The 24,985-nt window shown below is 40.5% G+C and overlaps 1 protein-coding gene across 11 annotated transcripts in view; it reads left to right on the top strand.

Annotated features, from left to right (window-relative positions):
* The window catches only part of QTMAN (queuosine-tRNA mannosyltransferase), a 364,313-nt gene that overhangs the window by 66,698 nt on the left and 272,630 nt on the right, over window positions 1-24,985 (top strand). For all 11 annotated transcript variants that reach the window (XR_012664354.1, XR_012664353.1, XM_048868636.2 and 8 more), the window contains one exon: window positions 14,852-15,066. Coding sequence is in view for 9 of the 11 variants with exons in the window: in XM_048868636.2 (XP_048724593.1) it covers window positions 14,888-15,066 (179 nt within the window). In the remaining 2 variants the exon portion in view is untranslated. The remainder of the gene's footprint in view (window positions 1-14,851; window positions 15,067-24,985) is intronic.

The following is a 24,985-nucleotide window of genomic DNA, read 5'->3' as shown; positions in this document are numbered from 1 at the left end:
CACATATATAGATAGATGTGATACATAATCAAATGTGTGTGTGACAGGGACATGTCTGAAATTATGAATTAAAAATGCTAACTTGATAGATGCTAAATTGTTGCACCAGTTTAAGGGAAAGGGATATTGATTTTTGTCTCACAGCCTTTTCAGGCTTGTGAATTGAACAGGCAACTAACTGGACCGGATAACTTCCTTTCTTGGTAGAAAAGCTGTAGATGCCTACAGCCGAATGGAAGGGACAGACAGTGTGGTCTAGAAACAATTTAAAATAGTTTTAGTTCTCCAATATGAACTAAACAAATAGGCTTATTGGAAAAGGTTTCAGGCTGCTCAAAATACTTAGAGGATGACTTACATGGAGGTGGGTAACTAAGCTGGGCAATAATCTTCGCAAATGGTTCAGATGTTTGGGGATCACTACCCTAAATTAGTTGTATGAACTGTTTGGATTGGAGTAGGTTTATGATTTATGCTCACGTGATCCAAAAATGTGGCTAGTTGAGAAGAAGCAGAGGGACCTTTGTTTCACAGGCCAGCTGGCTGGTGAGTATGTAGATAGCAGGTCTTTGTTAGAAGCCCAAGGGAGAATGACTCATTCATGAGACTCAGGACAGGGGATGCATAGATGCTCCCCAGAAATGGGAAGTGAGAAAACCCAAGCTGGAAGGAGCAGCAGCCCCAAACTAACCCTCAAAAATAAATCCCAGGGATCTGAGTAGTTTTACCTGTTAGGGAACACGGCACAAGAGCACTCAGTGATTATGTGCCATGGGGCTGGCAATACATCGTGGTAGGTTAGCATCAGCACAGCCTGTGAACAGGGCGATTTCAGACCTAAAGGGGGTGACCACAAGGCATTTTGTCCTAGTAGCAGTGGCCAGGAAAAAGTCCAGGGTTGGAGGGATACAGGTGCTTAGGTGACTCTAGCTCAGACCTATGTGGTGAATCCAGATAAGATTTTTCTCAGGAAGCACAAAACACTGCAGAGGTTAGGGGGTCTTCCACTTAATGTATCTGTAGTTAACATATATATATATATATATATATATATATATATATATATATATATATATATATATATATAAAGTAGGATGGAGGCACCCAAGGACGTTGGGTTGATGTTGAGCTATATGAACATCTACGCAGGGAGGTACTGCTTGTGACTGATTTGGACTCTTGGTCTTATAGAACTTGCAGTACTTTGGTTCGTACAAGGAGCAAGAGCCAGAGAGCTTTGCAGAGCCATGACACAGGAGTGCTGTGAGAATCTGTGCCCTGGGTCAGAGCTGAGTGTTGCTGGAGATGAGATCCTAGTTGAGACTAGGAAAACTAAGGATAATGGGGAGGAGCAGGCTATACTTCCTGTCCCAGCAGCTAAGTACCTGCTTCATAGTTTAGGGTGCCTTAATGCTATGCTGCTATGGCTCATGGCTCTGACACCAGTAGCCAGCCTAGAAGCATAAGGCCCCACCCTGTTTTCTCCCAGCCCAGTTACTCCATGCAGGATGACCTCAACAAACCCTTCTGATGCCAAGTCCCCCCAAATCCATCTTCCCAACTTCTTAACTACCAGATACTCAGACTTTTCCCTGTGGTTCATCACCCTCAAAGGAATGAAACCTACCCCTGATTATCAGTTCACTTTGGTAAACACAGATTGTACAACAGAGACCTGCTTGGGGTTAAAATAAATAAAACGTTTATTTAATAGAAAAATCATAGATTCAAAGATGAAATAGTAAGGAAAAGCAACATAAGTTACACAGAAAATACACATAAAGATGCCATCTCAAGCTGTACACCTTTTGGCTAAATTCCCTTTTCTAATGTGAATTACCTATTGCTTCTGAGCAATTTCCCAGCATGCCCTCACCCTAGAGGGTATTCAATGTTTCACAGACAGCACCCTGATTAGATGCTGGCTAGGGTTGCCAATTTTAGTTGGCCATATTCCTGGACGTAATCTTCACATGACATAATCTTTAATTAAAGATTAATCTTTAATTCCTGGAGACTCCAGGACAATCTTGGAGGGCTGGCAAACTATGCTGGCCCTCCATTTCTGCATAGAAACCTCAAACTCAAGCATGTTTTTAAAAGTTTCTCTCTCTATCTCTCTCTCTCTTTCCCCCGTCCCTTTCTCCTGGCATGATGACTCATGGTTATACAGAGTTGGGGAAACTCCCTTCTTTCTCAATTTTCCAAGACTGGGGTTTTCTTTTCATTTTCAGTGTTTGTCCATTAACTTTAATGGTCCACAATTGGGTCTTCCTGGCTGTACAGTGGATGAGTACTTGAAGTTGGTTTCATGTAAACAACTAGCCTGGGAAGTGCCCCTGCCCTGCTTGATTGCTTCACACTGTGTGGTATGAAGTGCTGCTGTGAAGTGTGTAGTTGAATCACAGTTACAGTTATGACATATCTATTCATAACCATAACCTGTATGCATATCACCTAATGACTAGAACATTATGTGCTTTCAGAAAAGACCTTACTGGACTTATATTTATACACAATAACTTTGTATACAACCAGTTAATTGGATTGCTTATTCTTTGGGGTTCAGACCCCCTGTTCTCCCCTTAGGGTATCTGGACCCTAATTGTCACACCCCTCCTTAGAGAAGCTGAGGGCTGCTTGACCAACCCCAGCTCTGCAAACACTCTGCCTGAGGAATGCAGTCAGAGTTACCTGAGGGATAATAGACTCCTTTATAGGGAATCTCAGGGGAGATTGAGAGTTGAGATGTTAGGAGATGGTGGTGCCCCAAAACCTTAAGCTGTTAAACTTGACACATATCATCTGGGGATGCAGTGCACAAAACACAGACTGTTGCAGAATTCTTACTGGCCTGGAGTCTTTGAGGCAATTAAAAATTATTGCAAAACATATGATACCTGCTAGAGGGTGGGAAAAGCCTGAGATAAGTGTAAAACAGCCACAATGCCACTGCTTATAATAGAACCTTTTAGGGTGTGGCCATGAATATTGTGGGGCCCCCTAGCAAAGTGACCTGGAAAGGAAAGAAATAGACTTTGGTCATGGGAGACTGTGCTACATGCTGACCCAAGGCTGTAGCTCTGTCCTCGAGTGAGGCAGACATGGTTGCTGATGTTCTGTCAACAATTTGCCCAGCAATGTCATCATTGGACCAATGAACCGGTTTTATGTCTGCCCTTCACCAGGGCTTATTGGAGAAATACAAGATCAGACACTTCTAGGCCTCTGTATATTACCCTCAAAGCAACAGGAGGGGTTTACTGAGACACTTAAAATGATGCTGAAAACCTCTGCAGATCAGCATTCACATGATTGGGATAAATGTTTACTTTATCTATTTTTTGCTTATAGAGAAGTTGCCCAAGAATCCACAGGATTTTCTCCTTTTGAACTACTCTTTGGAAGGATGGTGCGAGGATCCTTGGACCTAATAAGGGCTGAATGAGAGAGCAGTGCTTCTCGTGAGGGGGAATTGGTGGTGGAGTATATGTTGGCTTATAAGGACAGGCTTGCAGATGTCATGTCTGGGAGAACATAGCTAAAGCCCAGGAGAGACAGGCCTGGTGTGACTGCATCACATGTGCCAGATAATAAGGAATGAGGGACAAAGTTGTGGTGTTGATTGTGGATAAACTCCAGATTGCCAGGAAAGGGCCCTTTAAAATAATCAAGCAGCTCAGTTAGATAATGTTGAGGCATCTAGTCCTTCCCATCAGCACAGAGTATATCGTATGAAAATGAAGAAACCATATTTCAATATGGAGAATCTGGTCCTAGCAGTAGGTGGGCAATAGGAGGAGGGTGAGTTAGAGGATCCCCTAGTAAATCTGATGACAGAAACAGGGTCCAGTACTTCCCTGGACTCCATGCACCTTTACAAACACCTGAGCCTTATACAACCAGTGCAGGTGAAAGGTCTGAAGGCTTACAAACAAGTGTATGAAAGTCTGGACATACGACTCTTGCTGCCCACAGTGGGGGAGACATAGTCCAATTAGCAGCTTTCCTTTCAGGGGGAAAGTAACTCGAAACCTGGAAAAGGAGGTCAAAGGCATGCTGGAATTGGGAGAAATTCAACCTTCTTACCATCTGTGGACATCACCCATTGAGCTGGTACCCAGGAAGGATGAGACTACCAGATTCTGTGTGGATTATGCAAATCTTAAGGCCCTCAGAGTTTCTGATGTGTACCTATGACAGATGAGATCCTAGATAACCACAATTGACATCACTATGGGTTATTGATAGGTACCTTTAGACCCTGATACCAGACTTAAATCTGCATTTACCACCCCTACGTGGCTCTCAGTTCCCTGTTTTACCTTTTGGCCTTGAAGAGGCCCCTGCTACTTGTCAGCATCTGGTACATCAGTTACTGGTTGAGTCTGTGGAATTTGCCCTGGAGTATCTAGATTCTGTTTGTATCTTTAGTGAGACTTGGGAGGGTGCTGCACCACATTCAGACTGCAGAACTGACTGTAACGGAGAAGTATAAAGTGGTCATAGTAGAAATGGTCTTTCTGAGCCACCGAGTGAGAAGCGCTTGCATTGAGCCAGAGCCTTCAAAGGTAGAGGCTATTAAGAATTGGCCTGCTGTCAAGACCAGGAAACAGACACAGTGCTTTATTGGGATGACGGGGTATTACAGGAGATTTGTCCTTCACTTTTGCTTCTTGACTTCTCCCGTCACCACACTGTATAAAAAGAGTAAACCTGAAAAAGTGGATTGAATTGAAGTGTCAAAGGGTCTCCTGTAAACTGAAATGAGCCCTGCATAAAGACTCAGTTCTGGAAAACCCAGACTTTGACAAACCTTTTGTGTTTTTCACAGATGCCACTACTACTGGGCTAGATGCTGTGCTTATACAAACTAATTCAAAGGGGGGAAAGCATCTGATTGTGTATTTAAGCAAAAAATTGTTCCACTGAGAAAGAAACTACGTAGCTATTGAAAGGAGTGTCTCGCCACTGCATGGACACTTAAAAAACTACTGCCATATCTGTTTAGGTGAACCAAATGCCTCTCATCTGGTTCCATCAAATAAAAGGGTCTAATGCCAAATTACTAAGCTGGAGTCTGGAGGTCCAACATTATGACATGGAGGTGATTCATGTTAAGAAGAACGCACTTGGTAGGGCATGATAGCAGATGCTCTATCTTTGAGGGAGGTATGAAAATGTCCCTAGGGCATTAGGTAGATACCTGTGTTCTGTTCATCTCTGATGGAGGGCAGGGGGCGAGAGAAGTGACAGAGTGGGATATATCTGTATCAAATTATGAATTCTGTTTTGTTTTATGTGTTGAACACATCTAAATTTGCTTTAAGGCAAATTTCATTCTGATTTCATTCCAGACAGTGGCCCAGCCCAGGAAAGTGCTTGACACCTTCTTGAAGGACTGTCACTGAGGCCATGTCTATACTACCACTTATGTCGGCAAAACTTATGTCACTCAGGGGTGTGAAAAAACAACTGCCAAAGCAACACAAGTTTTGCCGATATAAGTGGCAGTGTGCACAGTGCCATGTTGGCAGGAGAGCTTCTCCTGCCGACATAGCTACCACCACTGGTTAGGGTGTTTTAATTATGTCGACGGAGAGTTCTCTCCCCTTGGCAATCAGCGGCTACACAAGATCTTACTGTGGCACAGCTGCATTGGTACAGCTGTGGTCTTTAGTGTAGACATAGTCTGAGAAGCCATCGAGACTGTAGTCTAGGGACATTGACTTTGATTGTCTCTCAGGTACTTGTCCATTCCCATGGAACAATGTTTGTTCTACACTGGGGCCCACGGATGGGGCAGGCATGATTGGGGAAGGGTCCTGGAGCGTTCCAGTGGAGCACATGGTGAGAAGACAGAGATTCTGTTTGAATGAGGCACTGATCTGTGTACAGGAGCTGACCTTTGCCACATGTAAGGAGGATTTACAGGAGAAAAAGGGCAGGAGGGTCACTGATCAGCCTGAAGCGCTCACGAACCCAAGACTCTCTGAAGTGGTGAGATCAGACTAAGGAAGGGTGTGTGTCAGGACTTTTGTTTTCAAAGATGTGTAACTCTCATGCTTTTAAATGTAAAGTCATTGTGGTTAAGAAATTCCTTGCATTCCTGCCATGTTGTTCCCCAAGGAATTAAAGTAGAACCCTGTGGAGCCTACAGACTAGGGTTGAGCTCTCGGGGAGCATGTGTAAGTGAATGGGGGATGGCTCGAGAGGTCTCAAAAACTGATTTCAGGGTCCAGAGTGGCTGAGTTGTGGTTCCCTATGTCCTAAGGCAGTGGTTTTCAACCTGTGGTCTGCGTATCCCTGGTGGTCCACAGACTATGTTGAAGATTTCATAAGGGATCCACACCTCCATTCAAAATGTTTTAGGGGTCCGCAAATGCAAAAAAGGTTGAAAACCGCCATCCTAAGGAATAGTGTCAGACAAGAGATGTGAGTCTGGGAATGTGCCCTAAGGTCTTAGAGATAGAAACAGTGACTAGACTCTGCCCATTCCCAGTTTCCTGGGAAGTGTGTAGGACCCAGTGAGTGAACCCAGCTGCAACCGACTGCAGTCTGTACAGCGGATACTGGGCTAGGTTTGTATGAAACAGTGTTTGTATGAAAACATGAGTGAGAATACATAAAGAGTAGAATTCCCCAAGGTGTGGTGGCCTGCTCAAGGTCTTTCACAGCACCTAAACTTCACAATAGGGCTGTCCAAAACCAACAATACCCCCTATGTGCTGTGCAAGGAGACTCCACACTGGTCCCAATAGGCTGTCTTTAAAGTTGTTTGACTGGGTCACGGAATCCACAACTAGATGCAGTCAGTGGCTCAGAAGCCCCACATGAGGCATAGACTGGCTCTGGCTCTCATTCCAGCCTGGCTGAAGATGGATGAATTCAATCTTGTGTAAACCCTATGTAGTGTTCTGGGAAAGGCCGAATACGGTAGTTAGGCTTTGAGTGGAGAACAGTAATTTTTCATCCAAAGCAAGTGAACATATACAATGAGAAATATTTATTATAAACATAATACTGAACTGTTGTACATTACTTTGTAAATCTGTTGAGTTTCTCATATTTTATTTTCAGGTCTAATCTCTTTTTTTATATTGCTATAGTAGTTTAGGAAGAAAGAAAGAAAAAGAAGCAACCAAACATTTGTTAGAAACTAATTCCCATATTGTGCTTACTGCAAGTTGAATTATTGTATTGACTGGTATTTTGCAGTTTTTTAAGCACTAAGAAACAAATGGGAGTTTTATACTGTAAAAGTATATACTGCTTCCATAATTGTAGTTTTCCTGGACCTTTGTTGTCCATTGGATCCTCAAATGGTATCTGGAGTCAAAAATGCCTTTTAATATCTTCAGGTGGTCAGGAGGCCAGCCTGACCATAGTGACATGTGCAGGTTGACTGCTCCAGTACACTCCAAGGGAGTCGATAGATATGCCGAGATGGTACAACATGTGGCAGCTATCGTTTAACTAACACAGAGCCACAAGAATACATTAGCACTGTTTACTGCACATTGTACTGGTTTCCTGTCAAATATGAGAGCCAATTTAAGGGTCTGATCTTGATCTTAAAGGTATTTAATTGTCTTGGCAATGGTTACTTCACAATCACTTCATCCCATGACCATGACCTGCCATGACAACAGGGAATTCATACTGACTGTGTACCATGGGTTTGGGCCTTCTTAGCAGGTGCCTCACATCTAAAGAATGCTCTTGCACAAGAAGTTAGATAGACTTATATAGACTTTCCAACCTTAGTCAGGAATGCAAGACTCATATTTTAAATTAATTTGACCACAAACACTTCCCTGAAGGTAGCAAATACCATTTTAAAATAAAACCTTAAAATAAAGAGTTTTAATTTAAAACCTACTTTGAAATATTTCAGTGGGACCAGTGATGAGCTGCCAAAATCTTAACAACGGGTTCCGTCCTCACCCCATGAGGGGGTCATTGCCCACCCCCGCCCCCCTGGACTCCTGCCCCATCCAACCCCCCTGCGTTCCTTGACACCCCCCCCCAGCCCCACCCACTCCCCTCCCCTGTCCCCTGACTGCCCCCAGAACCGGCAGGAGGGTCTCGTGGGCCACCGTAGTGGGTGCCCACCGCACCCCTAAGAGCCAGAGGCACTTGCCAGGGGGCGAGGTGGGGAGTCCCGGAGCTGCTTACCTGGGACAGCTCCCAGGAAGCATCCGGCAGGTCCCTCTGGCTCCTAGGGGTGGGGGAGCGTAGCTGCAGGGGAGCAGGGGGAGTGGCCGCTACCCCACTGATCACATCAAAAGAGGGGCCTTAGGCGCCAACTCCCTGGGTGCTCCAGGGCTGGAGCACCCACGGGGAGAATTTGGTGGGTGCAGATCAGCAACTCCCTGCCCCATGGCTGGCCCCAGCTCACCTCACCTCTGCTTCGCCTTCTCCCCTGAACGTGCCACCGCGCTCTGCTTCTCCACCCCCTCCTCCGGCTTCCCGCAAATCAGCTGTTCGGCGGGAAGCTGGGGAGGGCTGAGAAGCAGGCGGCAGCTTCCTGCTCAGGTTGAGGGTGGCGGAGGTGAGCTGGGGCGGGAAGCGGTTCCCCAGCGCCCCCCCACCCCCAGGTTACCTGCTGCAGCGCGGGTGGCCCTCCTCGCGCCCCCCCCCGCCCCAGCTCACCTCCGCCTCCCTGGGCGTGGGGTGGAGAAGAAGAGCAGGGCGGTGCGTTCAGGGGAGGAGGCGGAGCAGAGGTGAGCTGGGGCCAGGGGCGGGGTGGGGAGCTGCCGGTGGGTGCTTTGCGCCCACCAAATTTTCCCCTTGGGTGCTCCAGCCCCAGAGCACCCATGGAGTCGGCGCGTAAGGCGCCACTTTTGGCCGGTTAAACAACCGGTTCTAAAAGGGCTTCTAAATTTAACAACTAGTTCTAGCAAAACAGTGGGAACTGGCTCCAGCTCTCCACTGAGTGGGACTCCTTGTAGTCTTTTAAGTCTGTAGAGAGTCTTCAGTCAGTAATGTTTCAACTGTAAGTGCGTGTGCAACCTTGACATTAGAATGAAAGTGGTTCAGAGACTTGAGGCCATACATTTACAGGCATAAGAGTAAGACACATAAAAGTCTGATTTATAGAAAGAGAGTTAAGTGATTACAAATTAACTACAGATTTTAAAGTTTATTTATGGAGAAGGATACTTTCTAATATTTATTTTAAATAGTTAAGACTATTACACAATGTATTTTAAAATATTCCATCAAAGAACAACTTAATGGTCTTTTAAACAAAGCTTGAATTAACTGTATTGCAAGTGAATCTTCAAATAAATAAGATTTTGATGTAGAGTTGATGGGTGAAATCCTGGCCCTATTGAAGTTAATGGGATTTTCAGTAGGGCCAGGATTTCACCACAGGCCCTCTATTTTCACTGTGCTGGGAAGCAGCAGTCAATATATGAAGAAAACAGAGCTTACATATACATCTGGGTCAGGTAGAGAACATTTTCAGGATATTGATGAAATAAAGGTATGGGATCCAATATACGCTATTTTAGCATATACATTTTTTTCCACATACTGGTACCCTTAACACAGGTGTTTGCAAGTGCATTCTAGGAACAAAGAAAATAACAAATCATATCAACAGAAGGCCATGTGATGCATAATTCTGTCTGATTGTGTGAACCAGAATGTATTGTTCAGTGAAAAGGCCAGGCAATTGGCCTTCACCCTGGATGAGACACAGCCTGTCTTTGGCATTATATTCTTGTTTTCAGACCATATGGGTAAGCATTGCTTACAGCTATCTCCAGTAATGTAATATTAATACTGATGCAGACCTCTGATCAGCAAATCGGCACCATATACTGCAGTATTCAGATAAAGCTGAATCATCAATTTTTCCGTTTCTCAAAATAAAATGCATTCCTGTGTCTTATTTGGTTTCCTCTACATAAATCAATAGCATGCTTACTTTTGTATGTGTATACACTTGATCAACAGGAAATTTTTCACTCTATACTTTTTGGCTGATTTAAATATAAGTTAAGATATTAAAATATGATTGTAGTATTTTAAGGTATATCTCTACTGGGGTTTCCCTGATGAATCACTGAGATGAGTGGGTGAGTAATGCAAACTCTCTCAGTATTGTTTTTTTCAGTATGCTGCATTAACACTTACTTTTAAAGTGTGTATGTTGCGGGGTTGGAAGAAAGGGTGGAGGGAGACAAGAATCAAGGTAAAGCCTCTATAATAACGATCTGGGAAACCCCATTCTACTAAAATGTGGAGCATTTAAAGTCTTTTCCTATATTAAGTCTTACAGTGTTTATCTCAAACCATCAAAGACTGTAAATATATATAAATGCACACTACATACCTTATATCTTTTGTAGTCAGTTGACTTTTAAGATGTTGAACCATGTGTGCTGTGGATACAGTGATGGAATAAATTTCTCATACGTGTGGGATTATAATCGTTGAGACAATCATTACTGAAACCATATACCTTATTTCCTATAACTAATAGCAATTGTGTACCTATGGAATATATTAACAGTTATTCCTTTGGTTTCGGGTTATTGCTAAAATATTTTGTTGGACAGATATTTAAGCATGATCTGTAATGTATATTGCCTGAATACGTCAATGAAGAGGGCTAATTATGTCTTTCTTCTGTGAGCTATGCTGACATTTGTGAAACCACAATTATGTATAAATGACAGAATAAATATCTTCCTTAATAAATCACTGGTAAATTACAAGTTTCCTGTACCTACCTCGGTTTAAAAAATAGTAACTGTAGTAACTGTTTACTTAGAGTTCAAAAAGTGTATAAAGTTACTGCTTCTGTAACTGGTTGAAGAGTGTAAACTTTCTTGCTTATATGTTCTTCCATGTTGTTTTTTTCAAACACATATTTATATTCTAGTTCTTCATAGTTCTCAGAATTTTTTATGGAAACCAGGAGACTTATCAGTTATCTTGTGTACCACTGGGTTAATGTGAGTTATCATTGGATTAGTTGGTCCATATTTGAAATTGTACAAAATTCAAAATAACCCAAAATAGCTAACTATAAGGATCTGAACAGGCCTTAGAAGATTACAGTTCCAAACACGTTCCATTTAATAAAATGTGAACAATTGTTCTGATAATTTAACGTGACAGACTAAGCAGTCAAATGTTTTTAATGGCAGTTAATTGTGCTCTCACACAGGAATCTGAGTTCAGATCCCTAGCTGGGTACTTGTTCCCCAAAGTTTGCAGTCATTGCTGAGAGAACACATTTATTTCATATATGGAAAGATACACTTAAAGCTGAGTCCTCAGGTTTACATACCAGCACTTGGTGACTTATAAAATCTTTTTACCTCTGACCCCAGATTCTGGGCCTGTCCAGGTGCTGATTTGGCCCCCAGGATAATTTACAGTAGCATCAGGGCTGCTCTAAATTACACTGGTTTGAAAGGGCCCTAAAAGACTGTTATGTCAGTTGGGGATCATAAGGGCATTGTGTGCTCCAGCCATATCCCCTTATTCCTCCCCGCACCATGCTGGAGGTGGATTGTAAATGGGAGAGTGTGGCGTTAGCAGCATGGTCTTGTAAGTCAGCCAGTGATTTAGGGTGAATCCTTAGCTGCCCGTTTAGGAATTTAGCATGGGCAGTATCTGACCCCTTACTTAGTCTTCTTCAACATGCTCACCCTCTTGCTGACACTTGAGTCATGACTTGTATCCATATGGAGCGTTATTATGAGACAGTATTTTTGAGGTGGGAGTTGAAATAATGGGGAGAAATGTCTCGCAACACACCTAAGGTGTGTGAGTAACCAGTATGACTGCACACTAGTCATGTTATTGCTTATGTAACACTCACTTGGGACTTAATTCTTATTGCAAGTAGGTAGACTTTTATTAATATGTATCCTGAAGAATCTGCTACCGGATCTGCATATGGTACATGTAGTGAGGCAAATTTTTCAAGCTACACAGCACGGCACTCCTGAGAATAGAATCAAGCCATTAGTGTAACTTGCAGAATTATTGGCTCCAAAGAGCCACCCTTGAGAGAGGAAGCACTGTAATGAGAATGGGGAAGCAGATATATTTTTCTAATATTTGTTGTTTTCTTTGAAATGGGTAAAAGAATACCTGGAATGATTTATATTTAATTGAGGATTGCATTCCATCAGATAGGGTAAATGTTTTCAGACCATTTATCATCAGTGGCTTTTCAAGACCTAAGCAGTACATAGTATATATTTACCTTAACTTGGCTAGGTCAGGGGAAATAAAGCAAGAATAATAGATGTTACTGTGATGTGTGAACAAAACTGGAAACCTTGTATGCAAAATATGAGGTAAATGTCTTCATCCGACGTCCATTGTGGCTTTTTAAATTTACAAAAAATTACAAGTTATTTTTAAAATAATGTGATTTACAGTACATTATCATCATATATTTTTAAAACATAAGATTACTTGGCTGGGTTTTCCATCATTCCTAAATTATATAATTTTTCACTGAAGGGGCTAATTGCATTGTCTGTCTCTTTTTATTTAATATTTTCTGTTTTAGTAGCACCTTTAAAAAACACCAAGTATAGGTTTCTAGATTGTTTTGTTATGAATCTGTGTTTAATATATGTAACTGTAAAGTACGTAAAGCACATGAAAGCAGAATTCTACAAATGTTGGTGAGTGATCCTTTGATGCTTTCTTGATTTGTCGTGGGGTTTTCCCCATTCTAGGCAGTTTGTGCAAAAACCCTTTATGTATCATATCATCTTTCAAAAATTGACTGCTCTTTTTGATTTTTCATCCTTGCTTCTGAATCCTTACAAAGTGGGATCTACACACACCAGGTACACAGAGTATCAAGAATCAAATAGCCTCAGCTACCCAGCAGACAATTAAGGCAGAATCGACGTTTGAATTGAGATTTTCAGTCAGAAGCACACTAAAAGGGTTTATTTTAATATTTGCATAGCATTTTGTTTTATGAAAAAGTCTAAAGGTAGTAAGACAAGTATAGAATAATCTAATTGTCAGTAATCTTAGACCAGAAGGAAACCTGAGAACTGAAACAATTTTTGCCTTATTCTTTATCTATCACAGAAAGGAACATAAATAAAGAAAATGGTTACAAAGTATTCTAAATAAAACCAAAGGGAACATTGTTGATTCAGCTAAACTAGGTGACAAAATGGTTTCATAACTAGTCTGATGTGGAAATTTGATCAGATGTTTTATGAACAAACTACTATACTACCTCGAGTAGCCTGTAAATTAACATTAACCTCGACTCTTTTTAATGAGTGACGTAGTGGAATTTATCAGACATTTCATGTACCCTCTTTCCTTCTGAGTTAAATTTGCAAAATGCTTCCCTCCAATCCTTTTCATTTGTTTTTTGCCCTTTCCTGTGTGAAAATATTTATTTCCTAACACTTTGTTCTTTAGCAAAGGTGAATAATCTAGCTTTATGTTTCATCTGCAAAATGGCAACTCCAGCAGCACCGTAAGCCTCCAAGACCATGCTGGGCCATTGATTCAGTACTGACCAAAAGGTTTCTTTTAAATTTCATCTTTTAACTCTCTGAATTTCAGGATTTTCTCATTAGCTTGTTTTTTGATAGCTGCAACGTTCTTGTAAAGTATTTTTACTCTTGATTACTGTAGGTACTTTAAACATTAACTCCAGTTTATGTTTAATTACTAGAACTATCATTTAGATTTTGGTAAAGGGTTGTAATTTATGAACCCCCTCATCCCTCCCCAGCAAAGTTGCTGAAAAGATTAGGGACACAACCAGCGACTACTGGAAACTGTGGGTCAGGGATTGGGTGCTCAGTATAGTCATACAATATATAACATTGGTCTGAAACACAAACAAATAAAGTAATCATACCCAGTGTTACTCAGCCCCTGATAGTATGTTCTGAAGTGGAAGTTATCAGAGCAGCAGACACTGCTGGTAAATACCTAATCATGGTTTTGTTTTTAACATTTTTGTTCAGTGGAGTATCCCTAAGCTTCTACAGAGCAGCTTTTCACCACCCCAAAACGTGACTCATGAAACAGATGAGCAATAGTCACAGGGTTTTCACCTTTCCCTTAATTTTGGGCCATGTGTTTTGCTTCCTGTGTGTCAGCAGCCCTGTGGGTGAAAGTGTGATAGCTTCCTTAAGACTACAGTATTGTTCTGTTTCAGCCATTTTGGAGTATTCAAGAGTAATGCAGTTTGCATCTCCTCTAAGGTCTGCAAATGTCATTTTAGTGATGATCCCAGCCTTCAGTAACCTAAGGAACAGAGTCCTGGAGGTACACTCAAATTGGGTACCCCAAGCTGCCCCCAATCATGTTTCTTTTTAGTCGTTTTGCCAGATTGCCTTTACTATGAAACAAATTTGGCTGAAATATGTTTGAAATACTTTTTAGTTTTATGTACTACCATTCAGAAGGTAAAATTGTATGGACACAACCCTCAATTCCAGAACAGGAAAATATATTTAAAAAAAAAAACTTTTGCAAAATAAACAGTTTTCAAATACATCCTATTTAAAAAGCCAGTAACTAAAATTCAAAATCTAAGCATTTACAGATTGATTATATTTTAGTTATTAGTTAAATTCTAAATAGCTATTTTTAATGGAATGTTGTTGTGATTAATGGACACCTTCCTTTTTTTATCAAACTAATTGTTAATTTGTCTTTTTTTAAAAATAAATCTACTAGCATGAAACAAAGATATTAAATTCTTATAAAAATGAATCCATTTATAAGAGGTCTGTTAATATGAGTTTTTTTCATGATCTATGTCTAACTCGCTAAAGAATAGACTTTGGGAATAAAATGTTTCTTTGTTTGTTTTTGTCAGTTTTAGAATCCAAGAAGATTTGAAAAACGTACAAGTATGCGTATTCTTCTAATTGAAGCTTTTTATGGTGGTTCCCACAAGCAGCTGGCAGATCTTCTACAGGAGGAGATAGAAGAATGTGTCCTTTATACACTCCCAGCAAAGAAGTGGCACTGGAGAGCACGGACTGCTGCTCTATATTTCATGCAAACAGTGCCAGCTAATGCTAATTACAGGTAAAGATAGTACTTGTAACAAATAATCTTACAGGTCAAAATATGAAAGGATCTTCAACCAGGTCTCTAAAACTGAGCTTTCTGGTTTTTTCCATACAAAATCATATGTACTTGCAAATGGGTACTGAGGTGAGATATTGACCTTCTTGTTTTGCATGATGGGTTGTGTTTGTGGAAAGTTGCAGACATCCTTTTAGAGGCCCCTAGAAAAATATTGGGTCTGTATCTCTAATACTGCAAAGTCTCCATCTTAAATTGTGCTAAATTGCTGCCTGTGGGTGTGTTTCTTTTGAATTCTCCGATGAGTTTAGAGTTGGTGAAAGGGATAGGACTTACAGCTTTTGAGGCTGAAGTCCTATTTTTCCACAGATCAGGCAGAGTAATACATAGACACTGGCAGTGCAAGCTTATCCACAGTGTCATACCAAGTTATCTGTGGAGTAACCTGAATGCTGTATGGATGTGTGACCTAAAGGAATGAGAGGGTAGTTCAGTCTAGTGACTGTTCAGACCTTGAGCTCTGTAATGTGACCACATATAAGGATGTCAAATTCTGTTTGTTTTATTATGTAGACACAGGGCTTAAATTCAGCCAGAGCTGTCTGGAGCGGAGCGCCAGTAAATATTTTCAACTCCCCTGGAGGTTTCATAGCATGTTGGCATGGGAACGTGGAGGGCTCTGGGAAATACTCTATGAGAATTTAAGCCCTGTGTGGACACCTAGCAACTAGAACCTGAACTGAGACCATCAAACTAAATACACACAGACCACCAAGTGGCCATCATATAGTGAAAACTTCTAGTCACTTATGAACTTGATGGTCTTGAAACCAGCCATTCATTCCTCCTTCCTCCCCGCTTTTCCCCCAATCAGTTAAGATGCTGTTGGATAATTCTATTAAATAGTAATGCACCAAATGGTGATGTGTACATTTCAGTGACTGCAAACAAGAGAACATCACTGATTCAGCAGTGAACTGGGTTTTTTTTACTGTCAACACTTAATTTACTTACACCAAAGCCCTCCTGCTGCGTTGGTATCTGATAGCATGGACCTGTGCACCTACACTGCATACGACTGACTTCAGTGGGCCTCTGCCTGAGTGCAGAGGTATATGCTAGCAGATCCCAGCTGAGAACTGGGGCTAATGTTTGCAACTTCCGATGATACCAGGTAAAGATAGTACACACAGATGGAGAAGAAAATGATTTTTGCAGCATATATCCTGTGCTGCATAAGGTCATGTAACATTAAATCTGAATCCATCACAAATTGTGGAACATAATATTTAATCTTACACAGTTTATGAACAGTTTGAATATATAAAATGCGAGTGCAGAAAATACACCTTTACTGGGCTTGCTGCTTGCTTTCATTTCTAATAAACTGCTACCAAATTATTGTAACTATTTTTTCCTCTGTCTTGCTTGAGGCATTTGAGTATGGATTTTGCATTACTCTTCCTTTGCAACAATTTTATTTTGGAGGAGTATATATGACAAACTGTTATGTAAATTTCTTCTGCATCACAACCACATCCTCCAACGCATCACAATGTTATCTATGCTCCTTCAAGGTCAGCAGCCCAAGCTGTCCAGCTCTAGCTGTATTAAACTAATCAGACATCATTCACAGGCATACACTTCATTAGTTTAACTTACAGTTACATTGACCCCAGATAACTTAACTCCAATTTGTCAAGTAACCTACATCTTAAGAAAAAATACCAGCAGCTTGAAAACTTGCTCAAAGTTAAAAAACTTGCAATCTGTCATAGGCTTATGTGCAAATATAACCTTCACTGACAACAAATAAATCTGAACTAACCAATAGAGCATCTTAAAGAGGAGAAAGTGTTTTCTTTGCCGCTGTTGTTAGTGTTAGATCACACAGAATAAAATAGTCAAAGTTCACAAAGATACAATATTAAAAAGGGTATGTACTGTATCGTATGCAAGATAAAATAATTAGGAACAAGTGCTGTTGTGACTGGTGAGAGGAAAACTGATTAGAGGTACTTTCTACTTTACTTGCACATTTTCTTATGTTTGGTTTGTAGTTGAATGTTTCAGATATTGTTCTATTAAATGAAAGTATAAATGCATCAGTTGTCTTATAAGGTTGACTCTGCTTTCTCCTAGTGGGCAACAACCTTGACTCTGTTACTTCTTGTTAACTGTCATTCAAACACCCATCTAGCAAATACTAGGCTCTGCTTTCCATTCAGTAGTAAATTGTTGAGACTCTGAATTAAGAGAGTGAAACTGCATCTGGAAACTTTGAGAGATATATTTAGAGAGAGACTTTTAAATATTTCTTAAAGAGTTCTGGAGAGGTGATAGAAAACATCAAATTTGCATATATTGACATTATTTGTGACTCGTTTGCCCTGAGATCAAGAATTGCTTTTATTTCCATGTGAAATCTTCAATAGAAATCAATAACATTTCATAAATATTTTGTTACAGTGTGCGTGTCCGATGAAAAAGGAGGGTCGCAAATGTTTCAAATCCAGAACCACTTTGTAATTGAGTATTGCCAAGATTTTTTTAAAGTTCTTTGTCCATTTATCTTTTAAGATTTATCTTTTATTCAGAATGTTGATGTTTATGTAAAAGGGTTGTTTATATGTCCAACAATATTGATATAAATCTATACAGCACTAGTATATGCTCCTGAGAATAATATTGCTATTGCTAATCATGGAAAGGATAGCACACCAACTAGTGCTCAGATATTATCAAATAAACTAAATAAAAGTCTAAAAAGTGCTTTTGAAGCAGAGCATGAAGTGGTCTCAGGATCTTGGATTTTAAATTCAGGAGTTTTACTGTGACCAGTCAGGTTCAGGGGTAACAGTTTGCTCATGTCTTCTTATCAGAGAGCAGACATGCAGTCTCCTGAGGAAATCTTAAAAGTTGAATCAGCTATAAGGAATGAAGTTAGTCTTATTGTTTTTAACCTAAGTTGTAAATTGTGTGGCCTGGTGACTTGGTAGGTAGCGAGCACCTTGTGTTTCCAGGAAGGACCTCTGGGAGTCACCTGGAAATAAAAATGTTGAAGAGATGGGCATTGAGATGACACTTTCAGTTCTCATAGGGTAGGGCACAGCACATAGGGGTCCCAAGGAGTGTAGTTTATTTGCAACTTTGAGAAGGTTATATGACCTCCCAGACACAAAGTAGATGATTTTCTACAGAGGAAAGAAAAAACAGCCAGATATGCAGGGCTCAGTTAAATACTACATTCTCTAGTTAAGCCAGCACAAATCTTCATTTGCCTCCTTAAAGAAAGACAAAGTCTTGATGAAGATCAGGCAGGAAAAGAGCCCTTGCGTCAATCCCAGTGGATTTAGGTAGTAAACCTGAAGATGACTAATTGGTTGAGGTACTAGAGCAGTGGTACTCAACTTTTAAGAACTTACTTCATAGAATTGCTTTGCAGAGACCTGTATGATCATTCCACAATGCTCTGACCTGACCTGAGATGTCTGTGTTGAATTTGCATCAATTCAAGATACTCCATCTTTACAACTCCATTACAGACAATGTAGCTCTTCTTCTTCTTCTCCCTCCTTCTCCTCCACCACTATGCAAAAGGGAGTGGGCTTTTTCAACTCACCTCCCCAGTTTCTGAAATGTCCCCTTTTCTTGTCTCTCTTCTGTCTGTTTCTGCGTGGTAGGGGTGGGGCATTTCTCTTCATTACTTTTCTGGTTTCTGGGAGAACACAGGAATGGATGGATCTCAGTGATTCTTTTCTTCACATCAGGAATGGGAGGAATAGTACAGTTTCCAGAGGGCAAATTCGAAACTACACAGTCTGGGAGGTACAGTAAAAGGGCAATTATGAAGAACAGGCTTCTGTTTTGATCTCTGCATTAGAGCATGCTCAGTGTCTCTCTCAATTTTCTAACATAGGGAGTGGCTTTTTCCCAGGCTGACTCAAAAGAAATCAGCCCGAGGAGAAATTTTGAAGGGGATGTGTGGCTTAAAACAGCTTTTCTCTGATTGGCAGTCTGAAAACACAGTTCCATGCTGCAAAACTTTTTTTTTTTTTTTTAAACTCTTTGGCTGAGCCCTCTACCCAGCTTTCTGGAGCTGTATTTTAAAAGACAAACTGTATGCTTATTACACTTTTACTGAGGAGAAAATTGTTTTTAATGAATGGAGTTGTGAAAAAAAATCTGATGGATGTAATATCCACCAACATATGAAACAGTCCAAGGGTGTACTATTGGATCATACATAATGTTATTTATATAACCCACATTTATTTTAGACATCTGAAAACTAACGCTGCTAGTTAGACCAGTGAGCATTTTAGATCTCATATTTTCTGTTACCATTCTACAAGAAAAAATATCTGTTTTATAGACTAAGCTTTTTACAAACTAATGTACTGGCATTTCCAAAACATTATATTTAAAATATTATTTTAATCCCTGAACCTGCAAATTCTTATGCAGGTGAGTAACTTAGTTTATGAGCAATCCCATTGAAATCAATGGAATTATTCATGTGCTGAAATTTACTTACCTGAGTAGCATTAGTAAGATTGGATCCGTAATATTTTCTGGATAGCCAAGTGAAATAATCTTTAAGGTGTACATCCTGGGGTTTTTGAAGGCTCAAATGGAAGTGAGGCATCCAACTCTGTCTCTCATGGTGGGACTATATGATTAGTCCATAGCAGTGGCGTAAGTGTAGGCCTGGGCTTTTGGAGGATGAAGTTAATTTTACTGAAAGTCTTTCTTCTGATAATTTTGTTGTTTAAAGTGAAATACAGAAGGAATACAAGTAACTGAGTATAAGACTGACAATTTCTACTAAATGTTTTGATGTGAACTCTTACATATGAACAAACAAACCCCATTGTTAAAGACTGTGAAAGGCTAACGTACGTTAAATTGTGTAGCGAGACAATTTATCATTGAAATTTCAGTTTTGAAATAAAGTGTACATAAAGGTAACTTTTACAATAAATGGCAAAGGCCAAAAACACAGTCATTTGGAACAGATTATTATTAATGAGGCCAATAGCATAGCCATCTATTTCTATACCCAAAATGAGACTAGTCCAAATTGTAAGCTTAGTTTTCAGTATTATTGGGAGAGGCTGTTGGTGATGTTTTTGTGAAGCCTGCCATGGAGGTGAAATTCCCAGCTGCCCTCTTAGGGCAGATTAACTGCCCTGTTGCAGGAGCAGCACAAAGCAGCCGAAAGCAAAATCCTTACTCTTTGGGCACTAGTTCAGTATCACAGCATTAGAAATGGATGATCTTTTTTCCTAAGACTGACAACTGATGACTTTGAACAGAAAATTAAAAAGTAAAACTATGTTTGAAAATAGGAGTAATAATTTTAGAACTGAACTACCTGAAAATTATTCAGGCAGACAGCAATTTGATCTTAAGCATTCATTTTGCATTAATCAACTTTGCCTAAGATAAAATGCTGACAGATGGTAGCTATTCATTTTAACAGTGACAGGATTTCTTTACATTTTTTCTGTATAAACCCCCTCACAGACTTCACTCCAAAAAAGTTTTATTCTTTAATTTGTTCAACATGCATGAAAAGCCCTGATTCTGATCTTGTACTGCTGTAAATCAGGAGTAGCTCCTTTGAAATCAGTAAAATTGTACTGGTGTAAAATTGTAAGTGAGATCAAAATCAGATCCTCAATATAAGATTTTGGAATTGTAGGGGGTGGAGGGAAGGCATTTGCTGTTGGCTGTTTTCTTATTTTAAAGCTAATTCTATTTTCTAAAGCTAATTTATCCTGCGATTTTCATTCCTGGTCATCCCAAACTTTATCCTAGTTGTGTGGCAGAAAGTGAATGAATAGGATCATCTGCTTGGCCCTAACGTTAGCTTCCTGTTATGAAGTTACACACTATCCCTTCATTATTTTTTTTTTGATTATTACATTCTTATGAGGGCCCTTTATTACTTGACATGTCGAGACCCAGAACGCAAAGTTATATGTTGTAATTAATAGTAGCAGAAATTATATTCTAGTCAACGGGTTTTGGATCTAGTTAGAGTGCTGATATGGAATGCCAGTCACCTGTGTGATATATAACTGTAGCTTTTCTGCTTTTCTTCTTTTTTATGATTTTTAGAGTACCTGGGGAAATCCCTCCCCCCACTTTTTTAACCTAAAATATATTTTATGTATCAGCGAAAGTATTGGTATTTACATTGCTCTGAGTAAAGTCTAATGAAATCCTGCATTATGATTCAGTATTTCCACACTTATCATTTTAATACGTATTTTACCTATCCTCTTGAACTGATGTCTTGTATCTACTTAATTTCTAGATTAGTCATTGGTTTAGTTTCTGTTTTCAAATTACAAACATATACTGTACTATGTTATAAAGAATGTGATATCTTTTTGATTTTATCCTGATTCCAGTTCATAATGCTTGTTTTATGTTTCAAGGGAAAAGGAGCAAATCTTCCAATCTGTGCCCTATAACCAGAGCATTCTTGATATTTGAAATCAGTGTTGCTCCTTTCCTAATTACAAATTATTTTAAACCTAAAAATATAAATCTTGCAATTTTTTGTCAGCTACTTGGGCTGTTCATTATTTGGATTAACGGCTTCATTTTTCAGTGGCATGAATATCTAGCTTTCTTAATATGTACTTAAGACTTGGCTGGATTTTGTGAATAGTATATAGTGAAAAGTATTTTTATGGAATGCAAACTGTGTTATGATGTCCACATGAACTTTATGGTTTTCACTCTCTTAATACCGGCTTAGTCCAAAAACCATTAAAGTTAATGGGAGTCTTTCCACTGAATTCAGTGGGCTTTGGGTCCAACACTTAAGAGACCAGAACAGACCAGGAGCCTGACTGTTAGGATAGTCAACTATTCTGTCTAAGGGCTAGTCTACCTGAGGTTTTTAAGCCACTGGGCTAGACTACTTTGGTGCAAGTGATGATTTACCTCAGTGCAATGCATCTGATCTCATGACCCACAGGTCTCAATCCCAGGTCCTCAGGGTTCATGGGAGAAGCCACGCTCCAACCCGTCCACCTGGCAGCTTGCTGACAATTGCTTACCTGGGACCCATGAAGCCCAGCTCCAGTGTGGGGCTGTGCCCCTGAGGTCTGATTGGCAGAATCCCAGAGTGGTTGACTGGCTGCTGGCTGTACTTAAGCCAGCGGCAGGAACTGGAAGTTATCTAAACAACTGGGCTACACCCTGCTCTCAACTATGTGCCTCCTACTCTCAGTCCTGATCACCTGACATTCCAACCTAGTGTAACTCCTGGAATCTAATTGGTGGTTCTGATCTCCAGTTTGTCTCCTGCTTTCCTGATCTAGCTGACTCTTCACTTCTGTTTCATGACTGTGGACTCTGGCTCTGACTACTAGGCTTGGCTGCCCACAACCTGGCCATGACATGTACTCTGAGGGATTGCACTGGTGGAATATTACACCAGTGTTTTTCACACAAGGATGGACTACAAGCTGTCAGGAACAGTAACCCTGATGAAGCCACAGCATACCTGGTGGCTGAGCTTTGTGACTTTGTCCTGACCCTCAACCATTTCAGGTTTGGGGACAACTTATACCGTCAAGTCAGTGGCACTGCTGTGGGTACCTGCATGGCCCTATAGTATGCCAACATTTTTATGGCTGACTTAGAACAACGCTTCCTCAGCTTTCGTCCCCTAGTGCCCCTCCTCTACTTGCACTACATTGATGACACCTTCATCATATGGACCCATGGGAAGGAGGCCCTTGAAGAATTCCACCTGGATTTCAACAATTTCCACCCCACGATCAACCTCAGCCTGGACCAGTCCACACAAGATATCCACTTCCTGGACACTACAGTGGAAATAAGTGATGGTCACATAAACACCACACTGTACCAGAAACCTACTGACTGCTATACTTACCTACATGCCTCCAGCTTCCATTCAGGACACATCACATGATCCGCTGTCTACAGCCAAGCCCTAAAATACAACTGCATTTGCTCCAATCCCTCAGACAGAGACAAGCACCTACAAGATCTTTATCAAGCATTCTTAAAACTACAATACCCACCTGGGGAAGTGAGGAAAGAGATTAACAGAGCGAGATGGGTACCCAGAAGTCACCTACTACAAGACAGGCCCAACAAGGAAAATAACAGAACACCACTGGCCATCACGTACAGCCCCCAGCTAAGACCTCTCCAGTGCTCATCAACCATCTACAGCCTATCCTGGAAAACAAGCCCTCACTCTCACAGACCTTGGGAAGCAGGCTAATCTCGCTTACAGACAGCCCCCCCCAACCTGAAGCAAATACTCACCAGCAGCTACACACCACAGAAACACTAACTCAGGAACCTATTCCTGTAACAAACCCCATTGCCTACTCTGTCCCCATATCTACTCTAGCGACACCATCAGAGGACCCAATCACATCAGCCACAACATCAGGGGCTCATTCACCTGCACATCTATAATGTGATATATGCCATCAGGTGCCAGCAATGCCCCTCTGCCATGTACACTGGCCAAACCAAACAGTCTCTATGTAAAAGAATAAATGGACACAAGTCAGACATCAGGAAAAGTAACATACAAAAGCCAGTAGGAGAACACTTCAATCTCCCTGGACATTCAATAACAGATTTAAAAGTAGCCATCCTTCAGCAAAAAAAACTTTAAAAACAGACTGCAAATAGAAACTGCAGAGCTACAATTCATTTTCAAACTCAACACCATTAATTTGGGCTTGAATAGGGACTGGTAGTAGCTGGCTCACTACAAAAGCAATTTTCCCTCTCTTGGTATTGACACCTCCTCATCAATTATTGGGAGTGGACCATGTCCACCCTGATTGAATTGGCCTTGTCAACACTTGTTCTCCACTTGTGAGGTAACTCCCTTCTTTTCATGTGCCAGTATATTTATGCCTGCATCTGTAATTTTCACTCCATGCATCTGAAGAAGTGGCTTTTTTTTAAACCACAAAAGCTTATGCCCAAATAAATCTGTTAGTCTTTAAGGTGCCACCGGACTCCTCATGTGTTTTTGTTGATACAGACTAAACCCTCTGACACTGGTGGAATGACATCAGTGTAGCTACAGTACTGACATAGACAAGGCCTAACACAGTGGCCTTCCCACATAGTTATAAAGTAATATATTGAGGGATATTTTTTCTTGATCCCAGAGTAAATCTGAAATCATAAAAATGAATAACTTGTCTAATTTTACCATGGCTAGTACAAATGCAGATACTATTCATATTAATAGGTGTCTAATCCTTTTGCACATCTGATTAAGCTACTTCCCTCAATAACATCCTGTGGCAGAGAGTTGTGCAGGTTAATGAAATGTGTGAAAATGTAAAGTCTTCCAGAAATAATTGTTCTATTTTTCATAATTTCCACTTGTATTAAAGTATTCTTCCATGCTTCTAATCACTTTTGTTACCTTTCTCTGTATACTTACTATGTCTGCCTGTCTTTCTTTGGATGAGTTGGTTAATTCTGAATGCAGTGTACAAGATGAGTCTATACCATTAACATATAGAAAGGCACTGTAATATTTTCTGTATTCCTCTCTTGCTTTCCCTCCTTACTACATCCTAACTTTTTAATAATGATTTTTTGACCACAGCTATGCATTGAGTAGATGTCCTCAATGAGCTGTCCACTAAGATACCCAAGGGCTAGATTCACCCATCTGCTCAAAGAAGTTAGCAGGAAAGGATTGTTTTACTTTGAGGAGGTCAGTGCATCCTCTAACAACCATTTTCTCACCACTGCACTGCCACCTCCATTTTGAGCACACTGGCCTACAACCTCTTCATTATTATGTCCAGAAAAACTATTTAGATCATTTTAGAATTTTCCAAAATGTACATTGTTATTTTCTACCTGAGCTTACTGGCAG

The sequence above is a fragment of the Caretta caretta genome, chromosome 11 (genome assembly GCF_965140235.1).
Source record: "Caretta caretta isolate rCarCar2 chromosome 11, rCarCar1.hap1, whole genome shotgun sequence".
NCBI classification, from domain to species: Eukaryota; Metazoa; Chordata; order Testudines; family Cheloniidae; genus Caretta; species Caretta caretta.
This window is presented reverse-complemented; position numbering and strand designations above follow the sequence as displayed.